Below are 12,190 nucleotides of genomic sequence, written 5' to 3' on the forward strand. Positions count from 1 at the left end.
CTATAAGAACACTGATCAGGAGTCTGGGGCCTAGATACCATGATCAATTCCTTATAATACACCTCTTATTTGTAAACCGGAAGTTTTTGGTTCTTATACTATAGTGTGTTATCATAAATAGATATTTCCAGTGTATGTGAGAAAGAGAGAAACATATAGAAATTCAGAAGCAATGACCCTGGGGTAAATTCTGAGAACAATGCAACAATGATCTATTAAATCAATAAACCCCAAAGTAACCATCTTTCTCTCATTATTAAGGGTATAGGGAAAGAAGACATGTTCACAGATTCTTTACTTTTCTATATATCTCTGTAGACCTTATCAATAATACATACCAATCTAAATTTTATCTGTATATAGTCACATGTTGAGAGACAAAGAGAGACGATATAGATAGATAGGCAATAACTATCACAGCTCCTCAGCATAGTGTTGAGTTTTTTATAAATTATTTCTATGTTTCTTTATGATACGTGGCATCTTGGTAAAATGAAGTTTTGTAAATATTGAAAGTTCTGTTGAGTAGAGCATGGGGCATGTGTGCAATCCCAGTTCTTCAGCGGACTGAAGCAAGATGATCTAAATTTTCAGACCAGTCTGAGAAGCTTAGAAAGACCCTGATCAAGACAAAAATTTTTAAAACAGCTGGGGATGTATCTCAGAGATAGAGCGTTTGTCTATCATCCATGAAGCCATTGGATTGATACCCAGCATGGCACCAAAATCAAAAACAAGAAGCTTCACTTGGGAAAGACTTGACAACAATACTCAACTGAATGGCTATTGTTGAGCATGCACAATAGATCCATACTTCCCTAGTGATGGGAAGTGTGTACTTCTAGTTGTAGGAACCATAAACTTGCTTGCAAAAGAAATTGGTTTTAACACATAAGCAAAACTAAGGACACATTCTCTTTGTATCGTTACTTATCTATCAAGAAGTATGCTACACAAGTACATATAATTGGCAGCAAACTCCTGGGTAGTAATTCAGATACCAGTTTTCCAAAGAAGTAAGATGACACTTCATACCATCCACTAATAAGCTCTTGTCTACAAAACAAAAACACACACCACGCATCCCAGATTAGTCCAAGGCACAGCCCAGCAGAGACGCTGCTGTCCAGGTTCCTGCTGCCACCAGGTCTGCCACCAGCTGCCCACGGGCTCCAGGCTGACCCTCCCACCCTGCCCCTATCCCTTCTCCATTGCAGGTATAGCCTCCCTGGAGGTGGGACACAGAGTCTGCATCTCCTCACTCTTCTCAGATACCCTGCTTCTCCTCTCAGGCTGACTCCCTCTTAGTAGTACAAAAAGGGCTAATTTTAGCAGTAACAGAAGATTTTCTTCACTCCAATTCTGACCCTGTAAAAGATGACACTGTTATTCTCCAAGGGCTCAAAGCAACTTATGATCCCTAAACTTTTTATACTTCTGCTACTCTCATGTTAGAAAAAGAAAATGACTTCTCCCTCCAAAGATCACCAAGCAATACACCCATCAGCTACCAAACCCTCATCTTTCTTCTTCCTGATGTCTTTCTCCTGAAATTCCAAACTCTTCCACCAGTATCTTCATTCCTTCCCTTTCTGATAATTCCAGTCCTTGGCATATAAATAGGGTAAAATATCTTCCAGCTTTGAAAGCAGAAGAAACAACCCAGTCTGCTTTTTAGTGTAAGACTGCCCTCTTGATCTTTCTATTCCTTCATCCACTAAGGCCAACTGTACTCCCACCTCCAATTGCTAATCCTACAACTTAACTCTCTACCAAGAACTTCAAACTTTTCTTGCAAGGGTCATGGTGGCCTGTTATTTCCAAAAAACCTAAAGATACTTTTCAGCTCTTTATTGCTGGCTTTCTCTGCAGCACTGCAAACTGATGACCACACCTAATTCTGAAACTTTGTTTTCCTTTGGTGACAGGCCCCACAAGCTCTTGATTTTCTATTTCACTCTTGACTGCTTGTTTTCAATTAATTGTGATAACTTGCATACATATTTCAAAAGCTCATGTTACACAATGATAAATACATACAGTTTATATTTGTCAACTAAACAAACCAAGAAATAAAAGAAAAATACTGGTAATCCTCTGGGTCACACCTTTGACCCAATTATAGATCCACTCCCGAAATAGAAACCTACTCACCTAAAGAGCTTCTCCAGTTCAACACTCTTTCCTCCTAACAGGCCAGCCAAACTCTGGAAGATAGTCAGTGTACAGAGTGCCCGGGCTCTGCCAGGACAGAAAAACATACAAACAAAAAAAATCCTCAGTCAATTCAAAGCTATTAGATCAGCTTTCAACTCACAGGATCTCCTTCCACAAATTATATAACATTTTTCTTTAAAATAGAGTCTTTAGTATTTTGTTATGGCAGCCTGAGCTATCTGGTCAAAGAAATACCATCACCTTGAATTCAGTGTTTCTCTGTTTATATTTGAAATTTAATCCAAGCAATTTTGAAAGGTATATTATTATTTAGCATCTTCACAGCAATGAGCAATGTATCTCAAAAAAATAAAAAAAAAAAATATGTGTCTCTTCAATCTGAGACTTTGTACCCTTTGATCATAATCTCCTCATTCTGCCCATCCCTCAGATTCTGGCAACCACCATTTATTATTCTATTCCATGCTTCTAAGAATTATTTAATTGTTCTGGAATGTATGTATAAGTGAGAATATGTATTATTTGTCTTTCTGAGCCTGGATTAATTTACTTTCCATAATATTCTCCACTTCCATCCATGTTGTCACAAATGACAAAATTTCATTTTTCAGGGCTGAACAGTATTCCATTATGTATACATACTACATTTTTTTTCCCATTCATCTGCTGACAGGCATTTTGATGTCTTAACTTGGCTATTGTGAATAGTGCTGCAAAGAACATAGGACTGATGACACCTTTTTCACAAACTGATTTCAAATAATTTCCATAAATATCTACAATTGGGATTAGTGGAATCATTTTAAAATACATTTTCCAAATTTGCTTAGCCATAACTACAACCTTATAAAGCTATTAAATCAAAGGTGCTCACACTCTACATAGAATTCAAAGCCAGTTCTTAGTTATACAGGTTAGAGAAAGTGCAAGGATAGTACTTGATCCCAAAGAAGAACAAAACCTTTGGCCTCCCTAGCAATTTCAAATGATAAAGGACTGATAGTCACTGCTGGAGAGTGCTTTAAGGGCATAGTTTCCAAAATGATGCAAAACTACTGTTTTCTAATCAAAAGAATAAATCACTGATCACCCCAGGAGGGATTAGGTACGCCACACACACAGGCTACTTTCACATAGCCAAATGCCCACAGAAAATGTGAACAAAGGTAAGTCAAAAGGACAAATTAAAATAAGGTTGATGTCTAAATTCTTCAAAAATAATCTCAAGAAATTGACCAAGATGCTTAGCATAAACAATGTTTTTTGGAACTGGGGGTTGAACCCAAGGGCACTTTACCACTCAGCTCCAGCCCCAGTCCTTATTTTTTGTCTTGAGACAGGATCTTGCTAAGCTGCTGAGGCTGTTCTGACTCCACCTCCCAAGTAGGTGGGATTATAGGAAGTACCTGGCTCTGACATAAACAATTTACAGGGAAAAAAAAATTTACACTGATATACAGTTTCAGAGGTTTCAGTCCACCCTTGGCTGACTCCTTTGGTTGGGGTAAAAGCAGAATATTATGGCAGAAGTGATGCTGGAGGAAAGCTGCTCAGCTCATTGCAGCCAGGAAGCAGAGAGAAAGAGAGAGGAGGAGGGGCCAGGGAAAAGATCAACCTTCCACCAGGGCATGCCCCCAGTGACCTGCTACCTCCAACGAGGTCCCACACCCACGAGTCTTTCTAACTTTCAATTGATGAATCCACTGGGGAGAAATGTGCCTTCATGATTCTATCATTACCTGAAAGTCCCACCTCTGAACACTCCTGCATTGGGGAAACCCTTCAACACATGAGAGTTTGGGGGATAGTGTAAATCTAAACAATGCTCATTCTTAGTTTAGAAAATAGCCAGCCTTCTCCATGTATCAAAACAGACTGGACACAAGCTTTTACAATCACCCTCTATAATAAAATGGGGATAAGACCATACAGCCCCTTTGGCTGTTTAGAGGTAACCTTAGGCTCTGGATGACAAGCAGCCATCCCATCAGGTAGCCACGTATGGTTCTCCATACGTGAACTATGAGGAGAACCCTGGGTCTGGGATGTTGCTGAGCACCTATGTTCAGGACATGACACAGCCAGTTAAATCTCTCATCATGAGGAGAGATTAAAGGACACATTACAGTTGAAACTAGGCAACAATCACAACAAGTAATATGAGTGCTCCACACAACAGGAAAAACTGAGTCCTGTCCTCTTATCTGACACTCCTATGTTCCAAAAAAAAAAAAAACCAAAATTCAAAGAAATTGACTCACTAGTAACAACAACAACAACAGACAATCTTGATTACATCAAAAATAGAAACATTTATGTGTCAAACACACTACCAACAGAGTGAATAGATAACCCAAAAAATAGGAGAAACTATTCACAAATTAAGTAACTGATAAAGGATCAGAAATTCATAAATATAAAGAACTCCAAGTCAACAATAATGAAAGAATAAAACAATTAAATTTTGAAAAGGCAAAAGGCTTCACAAGATATTCACCAAAAATCCAATAGATCCCTATTTACAAAAATAAAAATGAACAAGTTCTGGTGGGGATGTGGAGAAACTGGGACCCCTGCCTGCCGCTGGAACAATGGAAAATGGTGCAGCTGCAGTGGAGGACAGCATGGCAGGTCTTGGAAATCTTAACAGAAAGTCCTTATGACCCAGCCATTCAATATACCCCATTGAGGTGAAAGCAGAGACTCACAGAGATAATTCTACTAATCACAGTATAACTCACAATAGCCAAAAAGGGGTCAATGACACAGACTTTCATGAATGGATGCATAAACAATATAGTGGACAATTAGTTGGCCTTAAAAAACAAATTCCAACATATACTACAGTATGGATGAACCTTGAGAACATTATGCTAAGGGAAATAAGCCAGTCATATGCAAAAAATAATATTATATGACTGCAACAGAGAAAGTCACAGATGGTTGCCAAGGGTTGGGAGAGGTGGGTATGGAGACTTACTATTCAATGGTATGAAGATTGCATTTCAGAATATGAAAGAAAGGTCTGGAGGTGGATAGCAGTGATGGATGCTCAGTAAAAATGTATGTGATGCCACTGAACTGTACATATAAAAATGGTTGAAAGGGTAAACTTCAGCTTGCATATAATTTACCACACATATGTATACATGTGTAAAAAAGAATATTGACTCTTTCCTGAGTTTTTCATCATACTTATCATAAATCCAAATTCTTGAATGGATGTCTACAAGCTTGAATAATGTAATGGAAATTTATCAAAATCAAGATCCAAATTTACCTACCTATGGTAGATGTCAGTACAATCATGTTTTAGTGCCAGGAAAAATGCACCTATGACCACTCCCAGAATGACTGCCACAGTTATCTTTTCAAAAAGAAAAATGAACATAAAAAGGGTAAGAATTTCAATTAGAGTTAAGATTTTTCATGTCATTTATTATTATATGATATATATATATATATATATATATATATATATATATATATATTTATATATATATAAAAAATCACATCTCTCCATTTCAATGAACACTTTAATGGTGTGGCCAGAGTCACTAGGAGAATATAAAGCAGTATATGTTATGAAAATGCTATCTAAATTAGATGGAAAATTAAGGTATCTTTTCTTCAGGGAATTGGCAGGACAACAAGTAGACTACTGGACAAGCTAAAATTACTCTCAGTGTCTACCAGGCACTGTCAGTTAAGGGTCCAGTTCAATTCAGGTACTGAACCCAAAAATGCTACTAAAGTTAACAGACATGCAGGGATCTGGGGAAGTCATTTGGGAACAAATGAAACTCAATGCTATAACAGTATTAAAATGTGAAATAATCAGTGAAGGACATTTATGGCATAAAGGAAAATAAAGTTTAAAAAAAAATGAAGCATGATCTGTAAAGAATAGTTTGTGAGGACCCTAATCTGGAAAGACTTCCAAATAAATGCTGATGGTTCTACCAATGTGCAATATAAACAGGTAAACAAGAGTCTTTACTTTCATACAGAATAACTTTTAAGAATATTTAATTTTTCAGTTTCAACACTCCATATTCTTAGTTTTTTTTCATTCCAACTTTACATCTTATACTACCAATAAGTATTAGGATGTTTCCTATAGTTTTCAAACATTTAACAAAACAAAGAATTGCATGACAATATCATGCACACTATTATGAGGTTACACATATTATTCTGTCTTACATTAAAAAAAAGAAAACTAAGCATTAGTAGCAATAATGGCCATATATCTGAGCTTTGTGCATCTGGTTTGTTTTAAACACAAAGATGAAAAAGGAGTTCCCCCAAAATGTTACTCAGTCTTTGTTCAAATATGTTGAACCAACATTTCTCAAGGATATGTTCTGAGGGATGTCTATAGCTTTCACTAAAAAAAAAAAAATCTATAGATGTTCAATATGTTAATAGAAACAATGATTCTCAGACAGATTGATAACAATGTCTTCCAAATTGATTTAATCAGGAAAACTTTAGCACACTGAATAAACTCTAAATAATTTTATATAGATAATTCATTTATTCTAAGAACTTCCAAATACAACTGCTGGCTAGAGGTCAAGTCTGAACTGTATAAATAACTAGTTTAAATCAAAACATAGTTATCAGGTTACAGATAGGGTCTTATAAGAAGGAAGCCATAAAACAAATCTATCTTAACATTTTAACAAATCTATCTTTAAAACTTAAGCAAAAAGAACACTCCAGTTTAAGAATCCTAAACCACAAGGATCATTAAACTATGGTCCACAGGTCAAATGAGGCCAACTACTGTTTTTTCTTCTGCCAACAAACTAATAACAGCTTTATAAAGTAAAAAAAAATCATAAAAATACTATGTCTTTTGATAGGAGATTTATATGAAATTCATGATCCATGAATCAAAGTTTTAGGAGAACATAGCCAGGTTCACTTTTTTTATGTATGAACTAAGGCTGCTTTCACTCTAATGTGAGAGGTAACTACCTGAGACAAGGACTATATGGAGCTGAAAAGCCTAAAATATTAACTATTTGGCGCTTTCCACAAAAGAGTTTGCCTCTACCTACACCAACATTCCAGCATTTACAAAATTGTTGAGATTTGTCCCACTAAACTCAGGGATCTCTAAGAGTTCTCCCCTTATTCTAGAGACTACTATTCTCTGAATATTGCTGGACTTCCTTTTGCAGAACTGAGTTCACTGATGAGACCAGAAGGCTGAACACCAAGCCTGGAGGCACTGGGCTTCTGTTTGCATCTTAAGGACACCTAGGACCAAATGCACCATCCTGGTGTATTTGCAAGTAGCTATGTCCTAATAATACTCTGTCCAGAACTACTACTTTGAGAAGCAAGTAAGAAACATAATACATAAATCATATGAAAGAATGAATGGATTACATCACATTGTTCAAAAATATATAATGCAGGTTGATAGATCTAAGTCATCTGACATGCTACCAAATGACATCAAATTTGCTCTGAAACAGTAAAACTTTACCTTTGATTGGTAGGACATAAAACCGTCCATGGTCTGAGAGAAATGACAGATCAAAAGCACAACAAATATTTGCAGAAATTGACAATCTGACTCAAATACAGATGCAGGCAATAATTAAATATGAACATTATGATGGTTAACGTTAAATAGTCAGTAGTACTTCATTAGAGCCAACAAAAGCCATCTTTCAATACTCAACTGAAAATCAATGATTGATAATGTGCATTTGGTCCTAGGCCTCCTTAAGATGCAGACAGAGGCCTAGTGTCTCCAGGCTTGGTGTTCAACCCCAAACAATCAGCTAAACTGATTTCCTTACAAATGACAGAAAATGAACTGGAAGTTAGAAAAGCTTTGTATGACACAGGGGATAAAAACAACAGAAAAACCTTGAGAAGTGATAATCAACAATGACCACAGAGCTAGCCAAAGAAGAAAATTACATTATATCATCCTAGTTAAGAGGGTTAACCTGACAGTGAATAGCCTTGTTAAGTCTGGTTACTATCTGTGCATAAAATGCAAACCCTTTGAGGTATCTAGTGCTTTCTAAAGTTTAAAATCTCTCAATAAGGAAGGTGAATTATAAGGAACAGCACTTTGCATACAGGATCCTCCACCAGACAGTGGGCAGCCCAGACAATGGTCAGCCTAGACAACCCTCAACTGTATTCATTAACATCATGTTCGCTCACTGCCACATTTCAAGGGCAAAACAACCCTCTTGCCCCTACTGCCTTTCATCTCCCGTCCCTGTTCTCCCTCTGTTGGTGATTAAATTTTCTGTATAGACCTTTCTGCAATCTGATATATTAATTATCATGTCTCTACCCTCATAACAAATGAATTTTGTGAGACCAGAAATGTTTATTTTTACTCATTTTGTGTACTGCTTTGTGAGTTCCCAAAATGCAACACATGATCCTGTGAATGACTCTGCAAATGAAAGTGGACAGCTATGCAATACCCATACATATCTGAGACACACTGTCTTTATTTTTTTTTTGAGGAAAATTTTTTTCTACTCAATATTACCCATTATAATTTGTCTAAATCAACAAAAATTCTGGGTGAGGTAATCCAAGAATCACTAAGAAACTTTCCCATAAGTAAAACTTGTGATTTTTTTTTGTTGTTGTTCTATTGGCCATGAATACATACCAAATGAAGGAAGAATAATAAGTGAATGGAAGAGAATAAACCAATTCCTGAAGTAGATCATATCAAAACCATGTTAATTCTACAGGGGTATTTCACAGCATAATTAAAAGAGTTTTCAGGTCACCTGAAATATGTTTTCTTCAGGATCACTCAGCAAGTTCTTGAAAAAACGCCAGACAATCCATCTGAGCTGATGATAGAAGGAGGTGATATAGGTGGTCTCCTTGAAGGCTGAGCTCCTCTTCTTCTGAACACCTGAGAGTTGGTCTAACTCAGCTTTCGTTTCTCTGTAGATGGAGGAGTTGAGGTAAAACTCAACTAATGTTTCTATGACTGGTATTTTACCCTTGGAGAGCTCTTCAGTCTTGCTGACTTTCAAAGAAAAAATGAATAAAGAACAAAAACACTACTATCAGACAACAAGTTATTTAATCCATTTTTCTATTACCCCTTTCTTCAATAACAATTTGATTTTAAAGCTTGAATATAAAAATTACTAGCTTTATTGCCACATTTCACATTAGGAATACACAGGTGAATGAGCTGGCTACTACTATGATTGTAATTACGGATACAGGAAACTCACTGACCTTTTCCTCCCAACTTGGAACATAACTATTAAAATAAATATCTTCATACAGAGTGATAATGTTAATATAAAAATCTGGTCCTTTAATTATACATGTTAATGCATAAAAAACTGTTTCTAATTTATAAGTACTATAACAATGAGCATATTTATTTTTAAATGGAACCCCCCCCCCATAAAATCAAAAGTACATATAAATGCTCACTCATAAAACAAACAAACAAAAAACCATAGCACTGACAGGTAACAAAGCCTATCTGCTGACTGGTATCAGAACACAACATTAATGCAAATTCACAAAGCCCTGTTAGAATATCCTTCCATATCACAAAACCTCAGCCAAATTGATTAGGCAAAAACTGTAAATCTGAGACTGATGTACCTTCACGCCCTTCTTCCTCTCTGTTTAATACCATAGCAGAAAATTCTCCATTAATGATCTCCAGAAAGAAGACTGCAGGGCTGTTGTACAGCTCACAGGGATAACCTGCAAAAGAAGGCCCTCCAACAACTCAACCCAATGGTCTTCGAAAGTAAAGAGGACTCACACAGTGTGAGACGGGTGAGACTAGGGAAGGCAGAATTATCATCTTCTCCCTCATTTTCATACATACATACATATATACATACATACATACATATCCAACCAAATGTGGACTCTTTAGAACATATTACATTAGTTATTATCTACAATAAGTAGTAAAATTCAATAAGCTATCTAAATTTCCTGGAGTTTATCAATACTCCTTCATAAGACTAAGGCTAAGTACAGGAAGGAAGTTTTGAAGGCCCGATGCATTGTATTCTCTGAGTTGATCCAGGAAATACTGGAATGGCAGTACTAATGACAACAAGATAGCTTTTCCACCTATTAAATTCATATTTCAAATTTATCATTTGTCAATCTGTCATAATTCCAATTCCAAAGAGGAACAAATCCTTCAGAGTAGCATTCTGGAAAGAAAATGACCAGTACAGTACACGTGAACTCTTTCCTTCACTTGTGGTGGCATAAATCATCTAAACTTTGCCTGTGATCTGATTCTTATCTCCTCTGGACTCCCCAGACCCATACATGCTTGGGTACTTTTTTAATTTTTTTTTTAAAGAGAGAGAGAGAGAGAGAGTGTTTTTTCTTTAAGGAGAGAGTGTGAGGAGAGAGAGAGAGAGAGAGAGAGATTGATTTTTAAAAATATTTTATTTTATTTTTTTTTAGTTTTTGGCAGACACAACATCTTTGTTTGTATGTGGTGCTGAGGATCAAACCCGGGCCGCACGCACACCAGTGGAGCACGCTACTCCTTGAGCCACATCCCCAACCCCCATGCTTGATTATTTTTAAAGGAGAGATATTAAACAAAAACAAATTTAAAAAGACAACTGCTTGGGGTCATAGAGAAGCATCTATGATCATACCCAAATATCTCTGAAGCAGATTGTATGTGCTGTTAAAAAATCACATAATTTAATAAAAAATTCAAAGAATCAGACATCCCTGAAATATTGGTCTAATCAGATTTGGGATTAGCCATTCCATTGACTAATAGATCACTCACACCCACTTAAGTCCTAAATCTTGAGTCTAATGTTTCTAGAAAGTTAAGTAGCATCTCCACGAGCTCTCATGAAGGCAGAGCAAGATTACATGTCATGGTAAAAACTAAAAAAGCAATATGTTATAGGTCTCAAAATAATAATTTTGGGCCATTCCGTAAATATTTAACTGACAGAATAACTGGATATAAATCCAAGTAGTTAAATTTTGAACTTTCAGGGAAAGATCACTGTTACGGTTTGGATATGAATTTCCCCAAATATTCATGTTGTTTTAATCAACTGTGACCAAAAGACCTGAAAATAAAAACATAGAGGAGGAAAAGATTATTTTGGCTCATGATTTCAGAGGTTCAGTCCACCATCAGTCAACTCCGTAGTGGTGGGCCCAGGTGAGATAGAACATCATGGTAGAAGGGCATGGAGTAGGAAAGCATCTCAGGACATAATAATTAGGAATTAGGGAGAGAGTTTCACTCACCAGGAACAAAATATAAGCCCAAAATGTATGTCCTCAGTGACCTACTTCCTCTAGCCACCCCCTATTTGCCTATAGTTATGATCCAGTTAATATATACCAGTGGATTAATCCATTGATCAGGTTATACCTCTCATAGTCTGATCAATTTACCTCTGAACATTGTTATGCCATCTCACACATGACCTCTTGGGGAAACCTCATATCTAAACCACAACACACATGTTTAAGGCACGGTACATAATATAGCAATCTCATAAATTAATAACTTGAATGGACTACTGTGTGGTGGGAGGAATTAAGTCACTGGAAGTATGCCCTGGAAGAATTTATCATGCTCCTGATTTCCTCTTCCCTCCCTCCCTCTCTCTCTCTGTCTCTGTCTCTCTGTCTCTCTCTCTCCCTCCATCTCTCCCTCCCTCCCTCCTCGCTGGCAAGAGTTGAACAGTTTCCACCACTACACCTTTCTGTCATGATGTTTCTCACCAAAGGCCCAAAGAAATGAAGCTTAGTTCTCACCTAAGGCGCAAAGCAATGCATATAGCTGTATTGGAGTGAAACCTCCAAAACCATGAGCCAAAATAAATATTTCCTCCTCTAAGTTACTGTTCTCAATTATTGATCACAACAATGAAGAGTTGATTAAGAAGAAGTGTGGTCATTTCTGTGACTATACCTGACCATGTGCTTCAGAAGCCTTTGAAAATGATTTGTGGGAGGAATTTGG

At 36.7% G+C, this 12,190-nt stretch overlaps 1 protein-coding gene across 1 annotated transcript in view; it reads right to left on the reverse strand.

The window, feature by feature from the left end:
- LOC144257157 (broad substrate specificity ATP-binding cassette transporter ABCG2-like) overlaps nt 1-12,190 on the reverse strand; it is a 38,067-nt gene that overhangs the window by 5,521 nt on the left and 20,356 nt on the right. The window contains 5 exon segments of the mRNA XM_077803120.1: nt 937-1,056; nt 2,155-2,241; nt 5,463-5,545; nt 8,967-9,206; nt 9,806-9,918. Of these exon segments, the coding sequence (XP_077659246.1) occupies nt 937-1,056; nt 2,155-2,241; nt 5,463-5,545; nt 8,967-9,206; nt 9,806-9,918 (643 nt within the window).

The sequence above is a fragment of the Urocitellus parryii genome, chromosome 10 (genome assembly GCF_045843805.1).
Source record: "Urocitellus parryii isolate mUroPar1 chromosome 10, mUroPar1.hap1, whole genome shotgun sequence".
Classification (NCBI taxonomy): Eukaryota; Metazoa; Chordata; class Mammalia; order Rodentia; family Sciuridae; genus Urocitellus; species Urocitellus parryii.